The sequence below is a fragment of the Oryctolagus cuniculus genome, chromosome 13 (assembly GCF_964237555.1).
Source record: "Oryctolagus cuniculus chromosome 13, mOryCun1.1, whole genome shotgun sequence".
Classification (NCBI taxonomy): domain Eukaryota; kingdom Metazoa; phylum Chordata; class Mammalia; order Lagomorpha; family Leporidae; genus Oryctolagus; species Oryctolagus cuniculus.
The window spans coordinates 2,276,246-2,302,882 of NC_091444.1; the positions used below are offsets into that span (position 1 = coordinate 2,276,246).

Consider the following 26,637-nt stretch of genomic DNA (forward strand, 5'->3'; position numbering starts at 1 on the left):
AGGGATTGGAATCCGGCGGAACAGGAAGGAGACACCGCCTAAAAAGCAGTAGAGAGTCCACAGCAAAGAAACAGCTGTTTCTCCCACTGTGCTCTCGTGCAATCAAAGGCTGTGGTCACAGCCCTGAGACCGTGGCGGGGCAGCGCCTGGACCTGCAGGAGCCCCAGGCATCCTGACAAGGAGCGATGCCGTGTAGGACAAGGCTGGCTTCGGACACGGCGGATACTGCTTCACCCCACCGCCCCAGGCGCCTGGGCCAGGCGAACTCGTGGAGTCCAGCAGAGGTTGCCGGCGTTGGCTGGGGAGGGGGGCACCGGGAGCTCCTGGAGGCCAGGCGTGTTTTGGGCCCAGCTGATGACAGTCCCGCACACAGAATGCATTTCACACGGCTGCACTGCGCACAGACGGTGAAAGTGACGAACACCATGTCACACGTGTTTCATAACCACAATAAAAACGAAGTCTGGCTCTGAGCAGACCACCCCAGGCTGAGCTCCAGACCTCCCAGGCCAAGCTCCCCACCCCCAGCCCTCTGAGCTGGTGCTGGGGGGAGGCGGCTGGGCCTGGGCAAGGCGGCTGAGGCCCTGGCACAGGCGGACACCAGGAGGAACTCACCTGGCACAGCTCACTACCAAAACAACCACCCAAACTGCAGTGGCGGGCCGGAGGAGGCTGCACGTTCCCCGTCCCGGAGGTGCCGGGAGCTGCCCACCACCTGGAGGGCACTGGAACATGAGACGCCCCCCGTGCCTGCGTCTCCTCCCCAAGGGCAAGCGGGGGACGCCCCTCCTCCACATGATCGCCTTAAACTGTGACACAGGAACACAAAGGAGAGGTGGAAAACCCACAGGCGGAGAGCGAGCTTGGAGATTATTTGGTTATCCAGCCTGCTCCCAGGCAAGCACAGGGGGAAACTCGTGGGTGTGTCACGAAAAGGAAAAGAAATAAGACTGTGGGGGCCAGCGCGGTGGCGTAGCAGGTAAAGCTGCTGCCTGCAGTGCCATCATCCCATATGGGCACCAGTTCAAGTCCCGGATGCTCCAATTCTGATCCAGCTCTCCGCTATGACCTGGGAAAGCAGTGGAAGATGGTCCAAGTCCTTGGGCCCCTGCACCCGCGTGGGAGACCCAAAGGAAGTTTCTTGCTCCTGGCTTCAATTCGGCGCCACTCCAGTCATTGTGGCCATCTGGGGAGTGAACCAGCAGATGGAAGACCTCTCTGTGTCTCCCTCTGCCTCTGCTTCTCTGTAACTCAGCCTTTCAAATAAATAAATATTTTTTAAAAAATACTTGTGAAAGACAATAGTCACTACTATATAAACATGGGAATAGTTTTTTCAATAGTTTCTTAGGGGCGCCAGCTTTGTGGCATAGTGGGTGAGGCCACTGCCTGTGACACTGGCATCCCCTATGGGCTCTGGTTCAAGTCCCAGCTGCTCCACTTCCAATTCAGCTCCCTGCTAATGTGCCTGGAAAAGCAGAAGGAGATGGCCCAAGTCCTTGGGCCCCTGCACACACGTGGGAGACCTGGAAGAAGCTCCTGGCTTCGGATTAGCTCAGCTTTGGTCATTGTGGCCATCTGGGGGGTGAACCAGCGGATGGAAGATTTCTCTGTCTTTCCCTCTCTCTCTCTAACTCCGCCTTCAAATAAATCAATAAATCTTAAAAAAGAAAAAAGTTCCTTAGGTACATATGCTACTTCGGGCTCATTCAGGTACATTTCTGTCTGAAGAGGTGTAGATGCCACGAACTCCTGCTCAGTACAGCATTCATTCACTCAACAAGCAACAGGGAACACGAAGGGGTGGGGGTGAGCAGCAGCAGATTTCCACCACCGACAGCTCAGACGGCGACCGCCGCCCAGGAGGCTGTGGCCGCGCCTCGCCCGGCCGCGGAGCCATCCTCTTACAACGGGAGGTTCAAGACTTGTCCACGCTCTCTGACACCTGCAATGTGATTCTGAGAAAATAACCAGAGGCACACACACCTGTACGCGTGGGATGCTCACCGAAATCTTATTTATAATGGAAGTGGGGAAGCCGCGACGAGAGGACCGGGAATGACAGGGTGCACAGCCAGCGTCCTCCACAGCCAGCCACAGTGAGCCCCCGGGGGACGCTGCGACACGGCATCGCTTGTGACGCGTGCCGCCACGGCAGCACAGATTCATATACAGAATGCGGCAAAACCTCTTTTTATCCGTGTGAGTATATTTGCATGGAATACTGAGGGAGAAAGGAATTAGACAAATTGCATTACTTACCGGTGGGCTGAGGTCACGCATGGTTACTGTCCCCCTGCGTTCCCCCCCATGTTTTACGTGGGATTCATCTTTGGGATTGTTGCCTAGGGTACTTAAATAACAGTGCTGACTTTTCATGTTCCCCCAGTCATTGTTCTAAAACCTTCCGGATTCAGTCGTGTTGAGTGACACCTTCTCAGGGACTCGCCCCGGCTCTGTTCTTTGAGACTGGATGGCTGTTCAGAGAAACTGGCCGACGATAGCAACGAATGCTCATTTAGAGTCTTCATGCACAGAACACAGCGTACGTGTGCCCTGACCCTTACGACAGCACTTAGTGAGCTGTTGTCCACTCCACAGGTCACAGCACTGGGCTCCACCGAGTTCCCCAGGGCCCCCTCCGCTTGTCCGGCCGCCCGAGAGTGCACATGGGGCAGGACACGCTGCGCACGTCTCGGGCGACAGCCGGGGCCTCACCTCGTGGAGACAATGATCTCGTGCGTCTCCGCAGTGACTGCAGACTGGACAGGCACGAGGCAGGGGGCAAGGATTCACATCCTCACGTGGAAACCCGCAGCCTTCTTGCAGCTGGGCGCGACAGTGGCTACAGAAATCCTGCAGAACTGGGTGGGTCCCCACAGTGCCCCAGGCCAGCCTGGGGGGGGACCAGCATCACTAGGGAGCCCGCAGCCATCGACGCCTGCAGCAGCCTCCTCCCCACTGAGTGGAGGCCAAGGAAGAAGGAGCCAAGAGAGCAAGCACGCGGGGGCTACTGAAAACAGCGCAATTGAGGTCATTTTCATCTGCTTTTCTCGAAATATTTACAAACGGAGGGTTCTAACAGTAAACAGCTCACCCAGTCCCAGCCCCCGTGGGTCAGCTCCGCACAGGTGCCTCTGCCCCCAGCCAGGCAGACGCTCCGGGAGAGCACACCCCTGGTCTCCAGCACCCCGACACCAGCAGTCTGAGCCCGCTGGGCGGAAGCTGCCCACCAGTGCTCCTCGCCGTCCAGCACCGCTGGTCTCTGAGATGAGATCTGCAAAGGAAACTAACCGGGTGATAAGCAAGGCTTCCTGTGACTTTCTCCCCAGCGGAACGCACTCCACACCCAGCCAGGCGGCCCCAGACCTGTCATCCTCCCGATTCCAGCAGGACCCTAAGCTAAGGAAGACGACGAATTGCTCCAGCCGATGACAAGCTCACCCCAGAACAGTAAAGACACCTGGCGACCTTACGCAAACGAGGACCCCAGGATTCTGCTTCTGCTCTGCGGAGAAACCTCCCGTGCTCGGCAGCTCATTTTCCACGAGGACGTGCTGCAGACGAGCACTCACGGCCAACAGCCTGATGCGGCAATGAACGCGGACCGTGGTGAACACAGGGAGCGGTCATCCCCGCCCACAGCAGCCCTGCGGCCCCCGGGAACTCCAGTCTTGGGCACTGAAACGCAGGCCTGACCTTCAGAAGTGAAATAGATCACTAGTATATTTCATTAGCGTCCTCGTGCTGTTAAAGCACAAACGACATTTCCGCCCGGGTCTCTGTGACCTTCGTGGTGACCGTGACAAAACCAGAAGACACAGAACTGACAGAAAGCCCCGTGCAGAACACGGCTCCGCAGTGCGGGGGACGACGCGGCATGGGGGCAGGGCTGGGCACCACAGCGACCTGGGCCCGAGCCTCCCTGAGCCACAGGCGGTCACCGGCAGGGGGAGGAGAACTGAGCGGCAGCGCCTTGCGAGAGGCGCCCATCTCGTGTTCCTTCACAGAAACCGCGGGCTGGACGGGGCCAAGGCAAGGGGCCAGAGCTGGGCGCAACCATGGCGACAGAAAATCCTGCAGAACCGGGCTGGGTCCCTGCCATGCCCCAGGCCAGCCCGGTGGGACTCCAGCGTCGCCAGGCAGCCCGCAGCCGTCTGCACCTGCGGCAGCCTCCTCTCCAGAGTGGAGGACGGCCGGGCCCTGTGGGGGCTGAAGTCGGGTGCTGTGCAGGCAGTTAACACGGGGCTTCCCTTAACAAATGACCGTCACTCTTCTGCAGATGCCCACCTGCCCACCGACAGCACTCTTGGATCTCCAGGTCAGCGTGCCCACCGGCCGGCGCTTCACATCCATCCCACGTGTGCTCCCCAGCTCTTGCCTGGTTCAAAAGCAAGCGGGAGGGGCCGGCGCTGTGGCATAGCGGATAAAGCCGCCGCCCGCAGTGCCAGTATCCCATTTGGGTGCCGGTTCGAGTCCCGCCTGCTCCACTTCCAAACCAGCTCTCTGCTATGGCCTGGGAAAGCAATGGAGGATGACCCAAGTCCTTGGGCCCCTGCACCCACATGGGAAGACCCAGAGGAAGCTCCTGGCTCCTGGCTTTGGACCGGTGCAGCTCCGGCAGCTGTGGCCAATTGGGGAGTGAACCAGCAGATGGAAGACCTCTCTCTCTCTCTGCCTCTCTTTCTCTCTGTGTAACTCTGACTTGCAAACAAATAAATAAATCTTAAAAAAAAAAAAAAAAAAAGCAAGCGGCGACGCCCTTCTCTCTCTGGGTTCTCCTCCCCTCCCGCTGCCCCTGCAGCAGACACTGCTGCCTGCACCTCCAGAACGTGTTTGTTTCAATCCCACCGCTGCGAGGGGCGGTTTTTGAAGTAGGTTCTGCAAGTTAACGGTTTACACATTAATCCTAAGTAAACCCCCTTGGAAAGACTTAATCCATGGAACAACTTTTTCACCAATGAGAAAACTGGGGCCTAAAGACAAGTGCAAAGACAGCTGTGTGTGAGGACCGGGACGCAAACAAGGCCTGGTGCCCCACGATCCCCCGCCCTGCCCCGAAGGTCACGGCATCCCCTGAGCTTGAAGCACACTGCAGCCTCGGCCCCACCACTCACAGAAAATGTGCGTCCATCAGCGCGGTCGACCGAGGGCTTTGAAGGAAACGGCTGTGTTTGATGCACAGTTGATCTGAACTCCTGGACTCTGGTCTCAGGCCGCAAACGGCGCACTATTATAAGTGATCAAACAGCCTCCAGCTGTTGAGTGTTCGGGTGCCTGTCACAGCACTAGCTTTACAAGGATTTACACGAGGAATCTGTACAACCCTGTGAGGTCTTAGTGTCTGCATTGTGCGGGGGAGGTCAGACAACCTGCAGCAGGTGGTCCTGCTGGCAGCTGCTGAGCCGGTGCACGGGCAGTCCACATGCAGGCTGGGAGCTGCACCGGATGACAAGTGCTTCCTGCAGATTTATCTGCTCTGTAAGCTCGTTTTACACTCTCGTCCACCCTGCTGAAAATGAGAGACGCCAATCATAAATATTATTTTAAAAGTTTTGGTACAATTCTTAGTAAGGCTCATATACATTTGTAAAAGATGTCATATATATTAACAATGCAAAAATGTGGTGGCTGGCACTGTGATGTAGTGGGTTAAAATGCTGCCTGCAATGCTGGCATCTCTTATGGGCGCCAGTTCGATTCCCAGGTGTTCCTCAATTCTAGCTTCCTGCTAACGAGCCTGGGAAAGCAGTAGAAGATGACCCAAGCACTTGGGCCCAGCACCCACGTGGGAGACATGGAAGAAGCTCCTGGTTCCTGGCTTCAACGTGGCCCAGCCCTGGCTGTTGCAGCCATCTGGGGAGTGAACCAGCAGTGGAAGATCTCTCTCTCTGTCCTTCCCTCTTCTCTCTAACTTCACCTTTCATATAAAACAAAAATAAAACTTTAAAAAACACAAAAATTTTAAAACATCCCTGGAGATGTGAGTTTGGTTATTGACACTTTCAAGGCACAATGTACGTCCATAAAAAATTACAGATGAGGCCGGCGCTGTGGCCGAGTGGGCTAAGCCTCTGCCTGTGGTGCCAGCATCCCATGTGGGCACAGGTTCAAGTCCCGGCTGTTCCACTTCCGATCCAGCTCTCTGTTGTGGCCTGGGAAAGCAGTAGAAGATGGCCCAAGTCCTTGGGTCCCTGCACCCACGTGGGAGACCTAGAAGAAGCTCCCAGCTTCTGACGTCGGATCAGCCCAGCTCTGGCCATTGCAGTCATTTGGGGAGTGAGCCAGCAATGGAAGACCTCCTCTCTCTCTGCCTCTGCCTCTCTTTCAAATAAATAAATAAATCTGAAAGAAAGAAAGAAAGAAAGAAAGAAAGAAAGAAAGAAAGAAAGAAAGAAAGAAAGAAAGAAAGAAAGAAATGGAGCCACATCCCTTTCACAGACGTCCACGGATGTCCGCAGCTGTGACGACGAGAGACTGGCAAAGCAGCGAGTCGCGGGATCCTCAGAAAAGCTTCTCAGGGAAGTGGAAAGAACAATCTCAAAGAGAGGAAGGAGGTGCCCAACATGAGAGCATGCACAGTGGTCAGTGCGTCGGTCACACGTCAGGAAGCGCCCCTCGTGGCTCTTCCCAGAACTTAAGGGACCCCCGGAAATGCAGAGAGAGCTCAGAGAAAACAGGACAAGTAACTTAGTGACCCCAACAGCAACGTGTGCGACTCAGGAACATTTACAGTGTTTGCAATATTTAAAACTCCCATCGGAGAAAAAACAATGGCAATGCAGTACGAGAGAAGACCTCATCACCGGAGCCCTTGTCTGGAGTATTATCCAAACACACACGACGCAAATGCGACCCTGCGGAAAGGGGAGTTGCGGGGGTGGGGGGCCGTGGGAAGGCTACTCTGGAAGAGAAGGGGCAGTGGATTCTGGGCGTTTTCTTAAATGTGGCTGCAGGATCCAGAGCGGGGCCACGGACGACAGAAAATGAAGCCCCCTGCTCTGTTCTCGCGGTTGTCAGTCAACTCTGTCACCGCCTGGCGGGGGAGGGGGTGCCCTGTGGCACACGAGGGCTCTCCGTGCTTCTGTCTCTTTCAGACGAAATCCAGAAGCCATGAGGGTCGCCTGGCATTTCTTTATGAGCTTAGCCTCGGAGCAAAGGCAACACACGAGAGGGGCGCAGCAGAGTGGCCTCGGGCTTCCTTTCCGGGGTTCACAGGGAGTGGAGCCCCAGCCTGCCCGCCTGTGTCTGCAGACCTGCAGATGCCACACATGCGGTTTAAACCTAGGGCTGAATAACGAATCAAATTGGGAACACAAACCCAGACTTGTCGTGTGCAGGGCTCTCCAGGGCTGGTTTGTGCTGGAGGCTTACTTTTTGGAAGTCTTCGATTCAGTTCCCGTGGACTAGGAAAAGTGCTCTGCCCCAGGGTGTGGGGACCTGAACCCCAGCCCCTCCCCAGTCAGTGAAGGGGACAGACAGATGCTCATCTCTGAGATCCCTGCAGCGCCGGCATCCCATAGGGCGCTGGTTCGAGTCCTGGCTGCTCCACTTCCAATCCAGCTCCCTGCTAATACACCTGGGACAGCAGCAAAAGATGGCCCAAGTCCTTGGACCCCTGCAGCCACGTGGGAGACCCAGATGAAGCTCTTGGCTCCTGGCTTCTGCCTGGCCCTGCCCCAGCCACTGTGAGCATTTGGGGAGTGACCCAGTGGATGGAAGATCTCTTCTCCTTATCTCTGCTTTCCAAATAAAAAATAAATCTCTAAAAAAAAAGAAAGAAAATAAAAGAAAAGAAAAAGAAAGAAACAACGTGTGCTACCTGAGGGCCAGGACCACAGAACTCCCTCGTCCCTCCCTCACAGGTGTTTGCCCAGTGTCAGCAATGGAGCCACCAGGGCAGGGGATCAAGTCTGGGGTCTGTGACCCTGATGGGCCCTGTGGGGAGAAGTCAGGGGGTCTTTTCATCGACCTCCAGCTCAGCTCAGCGTTTCCTGCCACCATGATGTCAGCAACAAACCGAGGCAGCGACTGTCACCCGCAGGGCTGGCCGAGGTCTCTGCACACTTCATGCATGGGTCACGACAGCACTTCTTCACAGATTTCAGGAGGGGTCCAGAGGGGCCCACGGCCCAACATCTAGACAGACTCTGGTCCCCATGGCCCTTCACTGACCCCCAAGAACTCGCTCTAGATTGTGCAGTCAGTGCCAGCCACTGAGATTCGTGGACGCTTGCTCCAGCAGGTGACCCATTCCAAGAAACGTGCGGTGTGTCATCTGGGCTCAGGCCATGGCCTGTGGTCCCCCCGAGACAGATGCCCATGCTGGGGGTGATGTGCAGGCAAACGGAGGGCTCCCCACGACCCAGCCTGAGTTAACCAGGAGCTCCCAGATCTGCACTTCCGGCAGCGAGTGGAGCTCCTGGCCTGCCCCGTGACAGTCCCGAGGGGGCGTCTTCCTGGGTTGAGGTCAGGGCAGGTGCGGGGCTTGCGAGCGGCTGTCGAAGGATTCCTGTTCCACAGCGAGTAGAGCAGGACACCTCACGCTCTGTAAGTTGCAAACTCAACACACTGCTGGGAAGAACCTACCTGGCCCAGTTACAGCACCAGACTGTCCCTGCACATGCTGCCGCTGCTGCCCCTGCGGAGGCCCCGTGTGCAGACGCTCAGAAACCCTCACTGTCTGCAGACCCAGCGCATGAGGGGGCTAGCCCAGTGCACTGGAGCTGGCCTTGGACCTGGGAGGCCCCACACCAGCACCGGCTGTAAAACAGAGGGGCAGCCGGCACGGCAGGCCTGGGAGCCTGCAGGCTCCGTTAGATTCCTCCCGCTCTAGTCCTCATTTCTTTTTAAGATTGATAGATGGATTTATTAGATTTGAAAGTCAGAGAGAGAGAGAGAGAGATCTTCCATCTGCTGGTTCACTCTCCAAGTGGCCACAATGGCCAGGGCTGGGCCAGGCTGAAGCCAGGAGCCAGGAGCTTCTTCTGGGCCTCCCATGGGTGCCACTTGGGTCACCTTCCGCTGCTTTTCCCAGGCCATTAGCAGGGAGCTGGGTCAGAAGCCGAGCAGCCGGGACCGAGTGGGATGGGACGCCAGTGCTGCCGGCGGCAGGGAGCCACCAAGCCCCAACACTGGCCCCCAGTCTCATTTCTGACCTTTGATCTCTCTGAGCTTGACTGCTCTCCCCACGGGACATTAGAGAAACCGAGGCAGCCATCCACACATTGGAAACAGACGGAGAAACCACTTCAGCGTCAGCAAGTCCTCAGGGGACGGCCGCGCCTGGTTCAGGTTTCTGTGCCTTGCTCCCCGAACGCAAACATTTCCTTGGCCAATGAAGCTGGCTAAAGGCATCGTTTCAGTTAAGGTGACCTGCCAAGCCTGCTTTCGCCTATTTGTAAATTCCACATTATGCCCCTTCGGCATTCATTTTAATTTTTGGACTGGGCTCTTGATAATCTATGATTTCGTCCACCAAAAATATTAACTTCAAAGAATAGCCAAATCATTTGGAGTTAATGCTTCCACTCATACCAAGGAACAAATTGCGGGTTTGGTTCATCTGAAGTGGTTTCAACAGGCTAACACGGCTCCAATCCTATCGAATTGATACTTCTCTCCGTTAAAGGGAAAGCTATGTGGGAAACAGGGCCTGACCTCTGGAAGACAACCACACCCGACGTTGCAGTACCTGGACTCCATTCCTGCCTCTGCCTCTGGCTCGGGCTTCCTGCTGGTGCACACCTTGGGAGAGGCGGCGGCACTGGCCCAGCGATTGGGTTCCTGCCACCCGCACGGGAGACCTGGCTTGCACTCCTTGCCCCCGGCTTTGGGGCAGCCACTGCAGGCATTCGGGGAGTGAAGCAGCAGCTGGGAGTTCTGTCTCTGACTGGCAAATAAATATTTTTTTCCAAAAAAAAAAAAAAAAAAGAAAGAAAGAAAGAAAGAGCTATGTACACCTGGAATTTCTGGAATATCCTAAGATTTTGGATATCCTGTTACCTTTTCCCCGTGACACTTACTTGCCTGGCACACAGCAGGCACTCAATAAATGTTAGCTTTCATTACTGCTATTATTGTCATTCCACACAGCAGGAGGGTTTTTGTTTTTTTTTTTCATTTTTATTTATCTGAAAGTGGCAAGAGTGGTGGGGGGAATATCTTCTGTGTGTTAGTTCACCCCCCAAAAGCCCACAACAGCCACGGCTGTACCTAGATTCAGCCAAGAGCCCCAAACTTCATCCAAGTCCCCTACACGTGTGACAGGGAGCCAGGTACTTGAACCACCACTCCACCTTCCCAGGCGCTCATTAGCAGGAAGCTGGAAGCGGAAGCGGAGCCGGGACTCGAGCCCATGACTCCAGCAGGGCTGCAGGTGTCCCACGTGGCCTCTTAACCACTGTGCCAACGCCCGCCCCAGGCGTTATTTTTAATTAAGAACTGACATCTCAGCTGATACGCACAGGACTGAGTCATGCTCTAAAACTCTTATTTATTTTAAGTGGCATGTTAAAATTATTGGCACTCATTTAATCCTTCTCTCCAACAACACCACTTTAAATATTTATATCCCAGATAGTACACATTTGCCGTTGCTGCCAATAGAATTTATCATTATCCTAAGCCTCTGTCTGCTTTGCTTACGCAATAATCAGACATTTCTAGCTCATTCAGTATGACTTACACTGGAAATAATTCTTTAAACAAACACATTCGATCCAAATTTGGAAAACCTCTGAATTCTTCTGAGCTAATCATAGAAGTTGTCATCTGTCCTGTGTGAGCCCAGGGCTCAGGGCACGTGACCGCCGCCAGCAGGCCTCTTTAACAGGGCATCAGCCCCCTGTGTTTCTGCGCTGGCCGCAGGGCAGTGCCCCGCCCATTTGCGCAGGCCGCTTGTCCCTCCCCCGGCCTCCCGAGCACGTGAGCAGCGGCGGGACCCCTGCATTCTGCCGACAAGTCCTGATGCCAGCATCGCACACCACAGCGCTGTGCTGCTGCTGACCGGCCTTCCTGCCAAGGCGCCCGGCAGGCAACAAACCACGACCCCAGCCACCCACACGGGAAGCCCAGTGCAGTTCCGGGTTCCTGGCTTTGGCTTGGTCCGGTCCTGGTTGTCGTGGGCACTTGGGGAGTGAACCAGAGGGTGGGAAACTAGAAGTGGATTTTTATGTCTTCAGTTTCTTTGCTCAGCACGGTCATTTTATCCTCGACGTCAGCACATGAAGTGTATCTGTGCTCACAACTGTCAGCTGAATCAGCCTCTTTTTCCTCACATGTAGCCTGCCTCAGTATTTCATCACAGCAGTGAAAAACAGACCAACACGCCAGATAACCCAGTGGTAGGCCAGGCAACTGTCACTCCACAGAACGACCCCGGCTAATAAGTGAAAACAAAAGGACATCCTCTTTCAGTCCCCAGGGTGAATGGGCCCAGTACTGGACAGCAATGGCTGCCAACATCACGAAAGGAGAGACAACCAGAGGGCAGGTGCCTCACCAGAAGGACCCCAGGCTGACCAACTCTCACCAGCCCTTCGTCAGTTCATAGAAAATACAGGAGAAATGTTTGGAACTGCACAGGCGAAACCTTCAGGCTGTGGGGGCCTCCCCCTGTCAACAGCACAGTCCTCCAATGGACAATTTGCAAGTAAAACAGAGAGATGTGGGGAAATGTGTCTATTAGAAGAGACTTTTTAAGTAGGTCAGTCTATAGGGCTTTTTCTTTCAATATTTATTTATTTATTTATTTGAGAGATAGTGTTGAGAGACAAAGAGAGGGAGGGACAGAGAGAAAAGTCTACCATCCACTGGTTCACTCCCCAGATGGCTGCAACGGCCAGAGCTGGGCCTATCTGAAGCCAGGAGTCAGGAGCTTCTTCTGGGTCTCCCTCGTGAGTGCAGGGGCCCAAGCACATGGGCCATCTTCCACTGCTTTCCCAGGCCATCAGCAGAGAGCTGGATTGGAAGAGGAGCAGCCAGGACACAAACCAGTGCCCATGTGGGATGCCAATGCCACAAGTGGAGGTTCAGCTCAGTACACCACAGCGCCGGCCCCAGACTACAGGGTTTTAAGCACAACTGGGAGATGAAACCATCAGGACATGTGAGAAAATCATATGTAAAATCTAGGATGGGGAGCCGGCGCCGTGGCTCAATAGGCTAATCCTCCACCTTGCGGCGCCGGCACACCGGGTTCGAGTCCCGGTTGGGGCGCCGGATTCTATCCCGGTTGCCCCTCTTCCAGGCCAGCTCTCTGCTATGGCCAGGGAGTGCAGTGGAGGATGGCCCAGGTGCTTGGGCCCTGCACCCCATGGGAGACCAGGAAAAGCACCTGGCTCCTGGCTTCTGCCAGGATCAGCGCGGTGCGCCGGCTGCAGCGGCGGCCATTGGAGGGTGAACCAACGGCAAAAAGGAAGACCTTTCTCTCTCTGTCTCTCTCTCTCACTGTCCACTCTGCCTGTCAAAAAAAAAAAAAAAAAAAAAAAAATCTAGGATGGGGGTACAAAGTCAGTCACAGGGCAGCACCTCAATAACCAAGGCTCAGGTTGGCATTGTGGAACAGCAGGTTAAGCCACAGCTTACAATGCCCACATCCCATACCACAGCACCAGTTCCAGTCCTGGCTGCTCCCCTTCCAATCCAGCTCCCTGCTAATGTGCCTGGGAAGCAGCACACGATGGCTTAAGTCCTTGAGTCCCTGCCACCTACTGCGGCGACCTGGATGGAGTTCCCAGATCCTGACCTCAACCTGGCCCTGCCCTGGCTCTTGCAGCCATTTGGGGAATGAACCAGCAGATGGAAGATCTCTCTCTCTCTCTCTCTCTCTCTCTCTCTCTCTGCTTTTCGAATTAAGAAGTATTAAAAAATAAATAAAAAGGGGCCAGCACCATGGCGCAGTAGGTTAATTCTCCACCTGCGGCACCAGCATCCCCTATGGGTGCAGGTTCTAGTCCCAGCTTCTCCAGTTCCAATTCTGATCCAGCTCTCTGCTGTGGCCCGGGAAAGCAGTAGAAGATGGCCCAAGTCCTTGGGCCCCTGCACCCACGTGGGAGACCTGGAAGAAGCGCCTGGCTCCTGGCTTCAGATCGGTACAGCTCCAGTTGTGGTGGCCATTTGGGGAGTGAACCAATGGAAGGAAGACTTTTCTCTCTGTCTCTCCCTCTCACTGTCTATAACTCTACCTCTCAAATAAAATAAATAAAATTTATAATAAAATAAAATAAAAATAAATAAATAACCAGACCTCACGGTCTCTGTGCCTGTATGCAGCCTCTCCTCTGGCATGTGGTTGGCCCCAAAGAACTATGCTTTAACCACACAATGGGGTAGAGTAACACGGAGCCACAGGTCGTCCGAGCAGCTTCTGGAAGCTTCTGCACTCCTGCAAACCCTGACCCACCAAGTAAAAAATCCAGTGCAGCACCAGAGACCCCGCAGAAAGGCCACCTGGGGAAGGGCAGGCCTCCTGGGTTAGGTCTAGGGCAGCTGGGCTGCCCACGGACAGCAGCCACAGGAGTGGCCACAGCAAAGGGGCCTGGAAGGGCGACTGCCTGGCTCAGCGGCCGGACACCCACGTCCCACACGGGAGCACCTGGTCCGAGTCCTGGCTCTAGCCTCCTGCTGCACGCCCTGGAGGCAGTGGGGTCAGCTGGAGTGATTGGGCTCCTGCCACCCATGCGGGCTCCCAGCCTGAGTCTCAGCCCAAGACTGGCTGTTGTGGGATTTGGGGAAGAAAGAGCAGATGGGAGCTTGCTCACTCTCTCTCCCTCTCAAATAAATGAATAAATAAATTCTTTAAGGAGAGGCACAGAACCGCCCAGCTGGATCCATTCCCGGTAGCAGAGCCGGGGGCAAGGGCACGCTTGTTTGAAGGCAGTGTCTCGGCAGCAGTGTGGTTCCCAGCAATCCACACGGAAAGTCGCGGCTGTTCTCGGACAGGCCCAGGGGTCTGGGATCGCGGGACCTTGTGCCGGCTCTGCGGCAGCCAGGAAAGTTCTTTCCGATTCTTGACCCGAGTGACACCTGCATGGCCACTGGCCTGGGAATGACTCACTGAGCCATGTTTTTGCTCTCTAAACCTATGTTTTATTTTAAAATAAAAGTACTTTTTAGAAAGGCAAAAGAACAAATCATCCACATGGTTTGGCACAGAGACATTCGCTTGTGTTCCAAAATTCCTTCAGACGATGGAGTTTACAAATCACACAGCGCACCCAGGGGAGCAGCTCACTTATTCTGACCCTACAGGCTCATCCTGTACAGCCTCGACCCAGGCCTGAGGCCTCGCAGCTTACAGAACAGAACCCGTGGTTCTCACGTCTCTAAATCTGTTCTTCTCTCCTGAGAAAAAGCGTGCGGACCAACAAAGGGAGCCTTTAGAAACTGCTCGGTTTCTTACTGGCAGAAATGCGCCGGTCTTTTTAGAAATGAATTTCCCAGTTTCAAAGGAGAAAATCTGTATTGCATTTGTGTGTGTGCACACGTGCTTCAGTCCCAGTGTGCTATGTGCCACCTCAGCGCCTTAGTACACTGAAAAGGATGGATCGTGCTTTTATTCTGCTCGTCCTTTCCACTGTACTTCGATCGTCTCCTCTAACTGCATCTCACATTTCACGGTGCAACCTGCTACGTGCGCCGTGTTTCCTAACTACCTTCCCTTCCGGATGCCAAAAATTAAGACTTCCTATCAGGAGGTTAAAATTCACTGCCATATCTCACACTGCATGTTTTGTAAAACTTACAGGACATTTATTTTCATCAAATTAGAAGCTACTGTTACAAACTGAGCTCCTGCTACTGCGATTTCTACCTGTGACCCCAACTCAAACCTCCCCAAGACGGCAACAGACTAAAACCACAGCGCGCTCAGTGGTAAAACAAAACAGCAGCCGTTACTGTGGGCACCGCGGAGGCAGCTGCCATTTCTAGAACAGCCCCGGCGGTGTGGGCGGTGTCCACAGGAAGCGGCTGTGGTCTGATTCAGCACCTGACCCCAGGGGCTCCCCAAGGCTGGACCTAGAACCCACGAGCGAGCCGGGGTGGCCACAGTCCCAGGGCCTCCCACAGGCACAGGACAGAGGCTCAGCTGTCTCCGGAGACAGTCTTCTTTCCCTTTGGCAGCTAAGACACCCTCAACTCACAAGCCCCGTGTGGCTTCTTAAAGAGCTCTCCTGCCCCAAAGTCGTGGCTTCCATTCATGAAGACATAAAAGGGAGAATTCATGACCGGCTTGGGACACTGCCTATCCACAGCTCTTTCCTGACTCAATTCCTGCTATCCCCGTAGGATATCCTTGGAGGCAGTTGGCACACACAGGATGCCAGAGCCGCTGGTGCATCTGCACTGCGCCCCCTCCCCCCGCTGCCCCCCATCCCTGATGTTCCCATGGGGGAGCTGCAATCCCTCGTTACCTTTTTTTAAAACTATTTATTTATTTATTTGAAAGGCAGAGTTACAGAGAGAGGAGGAGAGACAGAGAGAGATCTTCTATCTCCTGGTTTGCCACAGTGGCTGGGGTTGGGCCAGGCCCAAGCTGGGAGCCAGGAGCCTCCTCTGGGTCTCCCACCTGGGTGGCAGGGACCCTAACAGCGCCACCCTCTGCTGCTGTTCCCAGGCCATTAGCAGGGAGCTGGATCAGAAGTGGAGCAGCCGGGTCTTGAACAAGTGCCCACATTGGATGGAATTCATACAGAGGCTTAACCTGCTGCACCGCCGCGCCAGCCCTGGTAATCCCTCATTTCTTAGACGAGTCCACCTACATCCACAAATCAGGAACGAAGCCAAGCACAAATGGCACAACCTTTAACCACTCTCCACCGCCTTTGGGTTCACTTTCATTAAAAAAAAATTCATATTATTTATTTGAAAGGTCGAGTTAGAGAAAGAGAGAGAGAGGAGAGACAGAGAGTGCTTCCATCTGCTGGTTCACTCTCCAAATGCCCACGATGGCCAGAGCTGGACCAGGCCAAAGCTGGGAGCCAGGAACCCAATCCTGGTCTCCCGTGTGGGTGGCAGGGACCCACGTACTCGAGCCATCAGCGCTGCCTCCCAGGGTGTGCGTCAGCAGGAATGCTGGATGGGAGCAGAGCCAGGACTCAAACCAGGCCCTCGGATGCGGAAAGCAGGAGTTCCGAGCAAACGCTCCCTCGGCCTCTTTTCAGAACATCCAGCCTCGGGGATGTTGTTCTCAAACAGGAGGAGCAGCGGGGGCCAGGAAGGCCGCGCTCAGCACACTGGTCGGAGGGCTTCGGCCACAGGTAACAAGCCAAGTGGGCGCGTTTTCGTGAGGCTTGTCTGCAGGTAGCAGCATCAACACTAACAGCAGCGCCGAGGTGAGATCCGAGCTTGTTTCTCTCCTACAAAGGCCCAGACATGAGCGGTCCAGGGCCAGACATGAGCGGTCCAGGGCCCAGACATGGGTGGTCCAGGGCCCAGACATGTGCGGTCCAGGGCCCAGACATGAGTGGTTCAGGGCCCAGACATGAGCGGTCCAGGGCCAGACATGAGTGGTCCAGGGCCCAGACATGAGTGGTCCAGGGCCCAGACATGGGCGGTCCAGGGCCCAGACATGAGTGGTTCAGGGCTCAGTCATGAGTGGTCCAGGGCCCAGACATGGGCGGTCCAGGGCCCAGACATGTGCGGTCCAGGGCCCAGACATGAGTGGTCCAGGGCCCAGACATGAGCGGTCCAGGGCCCAGACATGAGTGGTCCAGGGCTCAGACATGAGCGGTTCAGGGCTCAGACATGAGCGGTCCAGGGCCAGACATGGATGGTCCAGGGCCCAGACATGGGCGGTCCAGGGCCCAGACATGAGTGGTCCAGGGCTCAGACATGAGTGGTCCAGGGCCAGACATGGGCAGTCCAAGGCCCAGACATGGACGGTCCAGGGCCCAGACATGAGTGGTCCAGGGCTCAGACATGAGCGGTCCAGGGCCAGACATGGGCGGTCCAGGGCCCAGACATGGGCGGTCCAGGGCCCAGACATGCGCGGTCCAGGGCCCAGACATGAGTGGTCCAGGGCTCAGACATGAGCGGTCCAGGGCCAGACATGGGCGGTCCAGGGCCAGACATGGGCAGTCCAGGGCCCAGACATGGGCGGTCCAGGGCCCAGACGTGGGCAGTTCAGGACCCAGACATGAGTGGTCCAGGGCCCAGACATGAGTGGTCCAGGGCCAGACATGCATGGTCCAGGACTAGCACAGAGCTCTGCTGCAGGAAATCCACAGGGACCCAGGCTTCTGTGGTCCTGTCACCCTGCTCCTCCTGAGTCCCTCTACAGACACCTCACTAAGACCACAGCTCCAGCCGGGCACACAGTCCAGCCAGCAGGAGCCGGAGGCCACAGCCCTCAACATTGCTGGCACTGTCTGGAGATGGCATAGAACACTTCTAACTACATCCCATCGGCCAAAGCTCAGCCACAGCACCTCATCTAGTTGCAAGGGAGGCTGGGAAATACCTTTATCATGAGAGTCATGTGGATAGCTAAAATTTATTGAGAGACACAGAGAGAGGGACACAGACATACACAGCAAGCTCTACCGGCTGATTCACTCCCCAAATGCCTGCAATGGTCGGCGCCGAGTTGGGACAAGCCAGAATCTGAGAACCCAATCCAGGCCCCCCCCCTGGTGGGTGGCAGGGACCCAAGTCCTTGAGCCAATCCCACTGCCTCCCAGGGTCTGCATGAGTGGGAAACTGAAGTTGGGGGCCAGAGCCGGGAATCAGACCCAGGTACTACGAAGTGGGACGCAGGCCTCTTAACTGCTGGATTAAATGCTCGCTCCTGGACAGCTCCAGGTTAGGAAATTCTGTCACTAAGACGAGCAGGGGAGACAGAGCTACAGTGATCCCAACGTCCCACTCAGAGAGTAAGCGCGAGCATCCTTAGTCAGGACCACGGTGGCACCAGCAGGGACGTCCCCGCGGTGGCACAGGCAGACTGCACACCACGTGTCAGGCCAGCTGTGAGACTCCACAGCTTCCCACAGCCTGCTCGTCGAGAGGAAAGCTGGTCCCAGGCCTCACGGTCAGGTGCAACGAAGACCAGAGAACAGAGACAGAGCACCTAAAGCAGCCTCCAGTGTCACTGCCAGACTGCACCACCCCCGGGCACGGAGGCCGCAGCACCCACACAGGCTCCGACCAGTCAGCACCAGGCAGCAGGGGCCAGCAGGGGACCAGCAGGGGGCCAGCCTCTGAAGCCAAGGCTGCCGGGGGCACTGCAGCCCCCCACCCGGGGTGCTATGGTTGGAGAATGGGGAGATGCTGGGTGGCCCCCAATAGCATCCAGCGAACTTCATGGTCTCAGCTTTCTTCCTGGTTCAGTGACCAGCCAGACGGCTCGAACCTGAGACTCCCTGTCAGACCAGTCTTATGCCAAGGCAGATGTGGGAGTGTGACCCCTAGGTGGAGGAGCCGGCACCAGGGCCCAGCTCCCCTGCCCCTACCCTGCCGAGGGGACAGTGGGATCAGGGTGGATTTTACCGGGAGCCATCGCACTTAACCCTTACGGGACAAACAGGAGAGAACTCCCCGGAGAGAAATGCATGCTGGTTTTAAGCTGAATCTCATTTCTTTAGAAACATCAGATCGCTGATGAGTATTTCAGAGGAAGCCGCTGGGCCTTCTCGGGGTACGTGTGACTAAGTCCCCCACAGCAGAAGTCGGCACATGCCCATTCCCCACCCCGGGGCCCGGCTACAGCCCCGCCTCCAGCAGGACTCCCCTGTGGGCGAGCTTTCTCTCTCTTTGATTCAAAACCAGTTCAATGGGCATTTTTCAAAGGAAGACAATTCTGGTTAAAACAGGGAAGCACATTTTGAAAGTTCTATTCCAGGCAAACCAAGGGTTTTACAAGAAACAGAGAGGGGAGAAGCATGCCGTACGGCCCGCTGGTGCTGGACCCTGCCAGCGCCCTTCCTTCTGGGCCCGAGCTGGCCGGCAGAGGGCACCGGGCTGTGATCGCCCAGTCTGGGCACAGGAGTGGCTTATCCAGGGAAGTTCCCGGAAGGCCTCTGGAACCCGTTCTAAAAATACATACCGTCGTGAGAGAATCTCAAAGCCAACATCTCAGAAACGAAGCAACTCCTTCCACACCTGTGCCTCTACCTGGAGGTCGGCAGAAGCTTCAGGAAGAAAAATGCAGGTGACGCAGATGACTTTGTCACCGACCAAAGGAGAGCGGTCTAGAAGTACAGCCTGGTCCCACCCCAAGCCACGAGCACACCGGCAGCGCGGCTGCTTCCAGCTCGCGCCCCACAACCCCACCAAACCCACGCCCGGGGCATCCACCGGCTAGTCTCCTGCGCTCAGGGTTAGCAGGCTTGAAAGTTCCTGTCGCACGCCAGCAGCTTGCAAGGCTGCAAAATCGTACAGCGGCCACTTCATGAGAAATCTTACAGTTGTGCCTTAGCTTTGCCGTCACTCTCTCCACTGTCTCACTGTAACTCACACGTAGCTCGGGGAGGGCGCGGGGTGCACACGGGCTCCGGGTCTGCTGGGCAGCACGGGCTTCAGAGCCATCCGGACGGCACAGCCCGGGACTTCCGTGGGCTCGGGCGCTTACGATCCACAGCCCCGGACCTTTCTCCCAGGGTGAAGCAATGCCCTGGCAGCAGTCACTCTTCTCCCCCTCCCACTCCTCCAGAGCGTTCCGGTCCACAGAACCAGAGGCCAGCCCTGAGCGGGGCTCGGTGTCGCCACCCTGCCACCCGGCCAGCTGTGGCCTTACTCATTCACACATGGTCCCCTGCACCCGCCTCACACCTCTGGCCGTGTGATAACACACTTCCCTGCTTGTAAAAAACACCAGGAGCATTGCTTTGCTAACAACCAGTGCACACCCCTTCTCACCTGCCTTCTGGCCCCTACCCTCTGGGGGAAACCAGCAGGTCCCTGGATGCTTGAGACGGAGCAGCTTGGACCCCAGCTTCCTCCACTTCCCCCCTCTCAACACCACCGGGGAAGGGACTTGGCGCCGGCTCCGTCCCCTGGCAGCACCGCCAAGCCTGGCCCTGCAGGAATCTGGAGATCCAATCCCGGGACTTGGCGAGGCCGGGCCCTGATTTGCGCTCCTTCTAAACCGCTTTGTAAACGGCGCGGTGACTGAAAACAAACACGCACCGAAGACCCCAAACGCACGCTTTCCTCTCAGGAAGCGGCTCAAGGGCCAAGAGGAGAGGCCAGGAAGCGCTCAGCCGATTCTGCAAAGAATTAGGGGAAAGCCCAGGGGCTAAAGCCTAGCTTGGGAGGTGTTTCCGCCGCCGGAAGCACACACACAGAATCCAAGGCGACCGAAAGTCAGGTGTGACACGCAAAGGCTTGCGGGCCGGGGTCCCCAAAACCCGGCAGCCCCGCAGAGAAAGGGTCGGGGGTCCGGGCAGCGCCGGCCGCCCGGTGGGTTTGCGCTCCTCTGGCCTCTGCTCTCTCACTCCACCCCCTCAGCCTTTCTTACAAAACCTGCCGGTTCCTCTTCTTCCCCTTTGCGGGGAGGGAAGGGACCCGCGCAGCCCAGGAAGGCGACGCCGCCGCCCTTTCTGCGCGACCGTCCGGCGGTGCCGCACCCGCTCCGCGGCCGGGAGTCCCCAGGGAAACCTCCAGGCTGGAGCGACGGCCCCGAGCTGACCCGCGCCAGGTGCACAGGGCGTCGCCCGCCGGGCCTGCGCCTGCGCCTGCACCTGCACCTGCCTCCCGCAGCGCCTCTCAAGGCTTTCCCCCCGCAGGCTCGCGGGCCCGCGGCCGAGCTGCCCTCCCGCCGGCTCCAGGACACCCGCCCGGGTCCGGGGACGCCCGCGCCCAGGTGGAGCCCGGGACGGCCCCGCCGGGGTCCGGGGACGCCCGCGCCCAGGTGGAGCCCGGGGCGGCCCCTCCGGGACCCGGGGACGCCCGCGCCCAGGTGGAGCCCGGGGCGGCCCCTCCGGGACCCGGGGACCCCTGCGCCCAGGTGGAGCCCGGGGCGGCCCCTCCGGGGTCCGGGGACGCCCGCGCCCAGGTGGAGCCCGGGGCGGCCCCTCCGGGACCCGGGGACCCCTGCGCCCAGGTGGAGCCCGGGGCGGCCCCTCCGGGACCCGGGGACGCCCGCGCCCAGGTGGAGCCCGGGGCGGCCCCTCCGGGACCCGGGGTTCGCCCGGGACGCCGTGCAGCAGGCGGAGACGGGGCGTACCTCGGATGTAGGCGCTCCGGGCCTCGTCCAGCTGGCTGGAGGCGGCGCCGCCCATGGTCGTGGTGCGGCGGGCGCGGTGCCGTGCGGTACCGGGCGTAGCGGGCCAGCTAGCTGGAGAGCGCCGACCGCGGCTCCGGGCTAAGGCGGCCTCTTCAGCGGGCGCCGCCCCCTGGGCGCCTCCCCGGCCGCGCCCCAGCGCCTGTGCGGCCGCCTCCCGCCCCTTCGCGGTCGCTCCGGAGCCGCCTCTGCCGGGACTTCCCGCCGGCTGGTCGCCGACCTGCGGCGGCCCAGAAACGCCGTGGAGGGAAAGGACGGCGTCCCGGCCACTGTAGGCCTCCAGATGTCTGTGAGCCGCTGGGCTAGGGACCCCATCGCTCTGCACGCTCCACCCCCCCACCCAGGGAGAAGGCTGGCCCCCACCAGCTCCACCCGTGCCCCTGTGCACCTGCGCACCTGTACACCTGAGCCCCCCCCCATGCCACAGAAACACGGTCCACACACACCCCTACAAACACACGCCCTCCACACACACCTGTACACACACACAACCCTCCACACAGACACATACTCACCTTCCACACATACACACCTCTACACACCCTTACACACTCCATCACATGTCTACACGCACAGCCCTACACACATACCTCTACATACACATACACCCTCCACACCCACACAGCTGCACACTCTACACACACACACGGCACCCTTGCCACAGCCCCAATCAAAAGCTCTGGCTGGGGACCAACCGCCTGCCTCCCCAGCCCTCTGGGGATTCCTGGCGTGGCTTGTGTCCAAGAATGCTTTGGACAGTGCCCACCTGGAGCCCAGGAGGTGGTCCAGGGCTGGCGAGGGTGGGAAAACACAGGGGGCACCAGGGTTGGGTACACCTGGGGAGGCCGACGACCGCCCCGGAAACACCTGTGGGCCAGGAGGAGACTGTATGGTGGCTCCCCCACGGTCACCAGACCAGCCCTGGGCAGGAATCAGGACTCTGTCCTACCAGCTTACCCTCGAGGTCAAAGGGTCTGAGGCCTCTGAAGCCCCTCCTCCTGCCCCACCAAGTTAATTTCCTAACCAGACCGGATGTGCATCACAGCTCACACCCCGAGATCCTGCCTGTCAGTCCCGCTTTCCAGCTGTGTCCAACCAGCTCTCTGCCCACCCCCCCCCCCGCCCCATCACCACCTCCCCTCCAGCAGGACCACAGCCTCCTAACTGTCATGGGGGAACTTGCACAGAGCCCACCCGGCCTAGGCCCGCCTCCCCTGCCCTCCTCACACCCGCTGGCCCTCGTGGTCCCACGGCAGCCTCTCTGCTCTTCCCAGGACCATCACCCCAGGGCCATGCGCCTGCTCCTCCTGGGCCCACCCTGCTCCTCTCTCCGACCTGCACGCGGCTCCCAGCCATCCAAGGCTCCACTTAGATGCCGATTGTCCCCCTCGCCCCCAGCCCTGGTCTCCCCGGCACTTCCCGGCCCTAACACACTTCTCTGTCCTCCCCCACTGGGACGCACGCGCTGTAAGCTCAGGGGTTCTCTTTGCTGCTGCTTCGTGAGTTCTGTCTTTACAAGTCTTCATTTCCTCCATCTGCTTTTATTATTTTCTTTCCCAGAGACAGGAATTTGCTGTCCTCGGATCCGACTCGAACACTGAGGACTGCACGTGGCTCACAGCGAGTGCCTGATAGCCAGGCGCCAGGCAGAGAAGGCGGGAGCAGGACGTGGAGAGAACAAACCGCTTCTCCAGATAACCTCTCCCTCGTCTCAACTCCTCGGTCCCGACTCTTCGCCCCCAGACAATTAGGGGTGTCTTCATGGAGCAGTGCTGTAACTGTGCCCTGGAGCACTGCAGCTGTTCTGTTATTGAAGAAAACTCAGTCAGATCCCCGGCCAGAAGGAGGAGGAGCTCTGAGTCCCCCATCTGTCTGTCTTTCTCACTGGTGGCACCGCCCAGGAACCGGGGTCAAGGGAGGATGTGTGTGGGGCGATGTTAGCGGGCAGGTGAGCTGGAGGCCCATCTCCGAGCTGCTCGGTAGACTCGACCTGGGTGAGCCGCTTACCTGTCTCCATCTCGGCACTCACACCGGGGCTCATGCTGGGGGCTGCTGTCAACAGGGAGTCTGCTTGAGTCTGTGAATTCCCCAACACCCCCCGCGGGCACACTAGGTGCTTGTTCAATGGAAGCCAAGATTTTATTACCAGGAAGGGCACAAGTGACCACTGGACCTCAGAAATATTGATGTGACATTTAGAAAGAGGTGCTTCCCCCCCCCACTCCCAACAAATAAAGTTCTGCCCCACCATGGTTTGTAGGAAAAAATGAAGAAACTCATTATTTTAGTCATAGTATTTAATATCCACAAATCCTATGTGAGTATCGTTTTATTAATCACACACTAAGAATGGGTCTCCAAGCAATTCAATAACTTTATGAACCAGATTCAATTTCACAGGATTCAAGTCAGCTAATTTAGAAAAGGTCCTATGCCGTGTTAGCTTCAGCACTCTCTCAGTGTATTTTGTATTAAAATATTCTTAAGACCATTTCAGGTAAATATCACAAAATGAAATGATTCCTTTTTTAAAGATTCATTTATTATTTGAAATGCAGAGCACCAGAAAGAGGGAGAGAAACAGAGAGAGAGAGAGAGAGAGAGAGAGAGAGAGAGAGAACTCTTCCATCCATTGGGTCCCTCCCTGAATGGACACAGCAGTCAGGGCTGGGCCAGGCCAAAGCCAGGACCCTGGAACTCCATCCGGGTCTCCCACATGGGTAGCAGGGTCTCAAATGCTTGGGCCGTCCTCCGCTGCTCTTCTGGGTACATTAGCAGGGAGCTGGATCAGACGTGGAGCAGCCAGGACTCGAACCAGCGCTCTCATAGGGGATGCTGGGTTCTCAAGTGGTGGCTGAACCTGCTGCACCACATGCCAGCTCCAAGTCTCCTTTTAAGTTGAGAAATGTTCGTTTAATGTGATTTTCAAATAGGGGTCATTGCAGTTTTATGAGGACCTGCAGCATTGCATAGGACCTGTGACTGAGTAGAAGCCCGAATATTTTAGAAACCTATGCAGGCTTAGAACTTTGGGTGACAGGATCTAAACCAGAGGGCTGTTGGGGTGAGTGGGCACCAGTCCTCCAATCCCACGGAGACCAGCCCAGTGCCGTGGCCCCGTGAAACTCCAGGCACCTGCTTGCCACGTAGAAGCAGATGCTGGGACTTCCGAAGGCAAGGCTCGCCCAACCTTGCTGCTTTAGTTCTGGTGCGCCAAGGGGAGAGCGCCACCTGCTGGACCACTGGTGACACGCCGTGCGGGCCAGGGCCCGGGCAGTGAGGGCAGACACGCCGACTCCCTGCCAATCAGCGCCCCAGGCCTGCGCCTAGACCCACTCTTTCTTAGGAACAGTAAGATTCGAGCCTCTTCCCCTGGGCAGGTGAAGGAAGAACCCTTCTAGAACAGAGCCTTGCCCAAGGGGTGAGTCTGTGATTTTACATCCTGAACTTGTACTTCCTGCCAATCAGGGGTCAGCAGCTGCTGAAGCCGGGGCCTGCGTGGGCAGACCGTGGACCTCCCTAGGCATTCGGGAACTAGGGGCCTGGCTCGTGGGGGGGCCGGGGACCTGCTAGCACTCATGTGGCTTAGATTCGCTGTACCCAGTGCTAAAAAGATGAGCTAGTTTTTCCCATGCTCCACAAACCGAGGGCAGACCACGCCCACAGCATTCTCTGAATGTCTGCACTCACGGGCAGGCAGAGGGGTCCAGGCTTCCATGCTGTGGGCGTGGGAAGAGGACACGCTCCACCTCGGCAGGATGCGTTAAAAACATCTTTGTCCACACTGCCTTAAGTTCTGTGTCTTATTTGGGCACGGTCCATTCGTTTATGCTACAAATGATAAAAGCCATCGTGTTAAATCCTTTAAGCTGAATTCATTGGGTCAGATTGCATCCCTCCGAGAATTTGGCTAAGATTAGCTGGCTGCTGGAGCGGGCGCAGAGACAAGGATGGAGGGAGCGAGGCGGCCAGGGCCCCCGGGCCCCTGGCGCCCAGCATGCTCTCCCGCTGTCCACACTGCGGCCGCCAGCAGCCTGCCCACTGTTTCCCACCGCGTCTCTCGCTGGGAAGATCTCTCCTCCTGGAGTTGATTCACTGGTAGGATTTGCATCTCAGGCCGCTGGGGGGCATTTGTCCACCAGAACGAAAACCCCTGGTTGGCAGAAAATGTTGGATGGGAAGATAGAACTCAGCCTGTGTGTGAATGGGGCCTCAGGAAAACCAAGCACTGCAGAGGGAGGGCAGCAGCCTAGCGGCTTGCCCTACACAGTCCTGCCCATCCCCCGACAGCTGTACAGGTGGGCCCAGCCCTCCACGCAAGGAAGGCACCCCTGCTCGGCACCAGGGGCCACCCAGTCTGATGGGCCTGGGAGAAAAATCTCACTTATTGCGCACCCAGCAAACCCTTTGTCCAGGAGAAGGGGAGTGGGGGAGAAACAGCGGGAAGACCTGGACCCCAAGCCCTTAGAAGCCCAGTCCAGATGCAAACTGGGCTCTCAGTGTGCCTCTGCAGAGATGCCCGCCCGGCCTGTCAGGTGCAGTCTCCCTTTCTGGTTTTGTAAGCTCCTTCCCACTCTGACTAGGCACGCCCCCTCAGGCCCAGGTGTTCTGAGAGGCCCCGCCCACCAAACCCTGTCTCCTTGCTGACCGCTCGGCTCTGCCTCCGGCTGGGAAGACAGGAGCTCCACTACCAGCAAGACTTCTCTGACCACCGCACGTTACCGAGCCCTGGCGTCCAGGTGCCACGCCGCCGCCAGGGCTCCCAGTTCTGGCTGCCGAGCACATTTGAATGGGACTTCTCTCTTCCTATCCCCCCCCAAAGCATTTTCACAATACGAGGTTTACCTATAGCGCTGCGATGCGTGGTAAAGCACTGTGTAGCTGTGCCCTGTCCTCTGGGGTCATGATTCAGGCTTGTACTTATGAGCAGACAGGAGCCCTGGGTGAGGCCAGCGTACGCCCTCACGGGCAGCCACCCACGGTTCTCACTCGTGTCATTTTCAGATTCCAGAATGATCTATTCTCACCCTAGACATTTGATTAAGTGTTGACCATACTTTACACATTAATTCCAACCTAGCTTTAAAAGCAGCTGGCTCAGATTTTGGCAAGAGAATTAGCGGTCCTTCTGCACATGTTGTCCTGAATATATATAAGCATAGTTTCATCCTACTCCCATTTCATTCATTTTGTTTAAAATTAGATTGAGAATATTCTAAAATGCCATTCAAATCATGGTACAACTAAGTTAGGAAGCATAGCAGAGTTAGGGTTAGAATGAAATAATGCTGGCAGAATTAATCAGTGTAGCTATTTCAGTGTAAGTCAATTGACATTAAACACAATTTAAAATTAAGTTCCTAGGGGCTGGCGCGTGGCGCACAGGTTAAAGCTCTGGCCTGTAGTGCCAG

General features: G+C 56.9%; 1 protein-coding gene across 1 annotated transcript in view; it reads right to left on the minus strand.

Moving 5' to 3' along the window:
• Positions 1 to 21,328, minus strand: part of NIBAN1 (niban apoptosis regulator 1) — a 111,417-nt gene extending 90,089 nt beyond the window's left edge. The window contains exon 1 of the mRNA XM_008249920.4: positions 21,170 to 21,328. Coding sequence (XP_008248142.2) covers positions 21,170 to 21,224 — 55 coding nt within the window. The 5' untranslated portion in view covers positions 21,225 to 21,328. The remainder of the gene's footprint in view (positions 1 to 21,169) is intronic.
• Between the last annotated feature and the right edge of the window lie 5,309 nt (positions 21,329 to 26,637).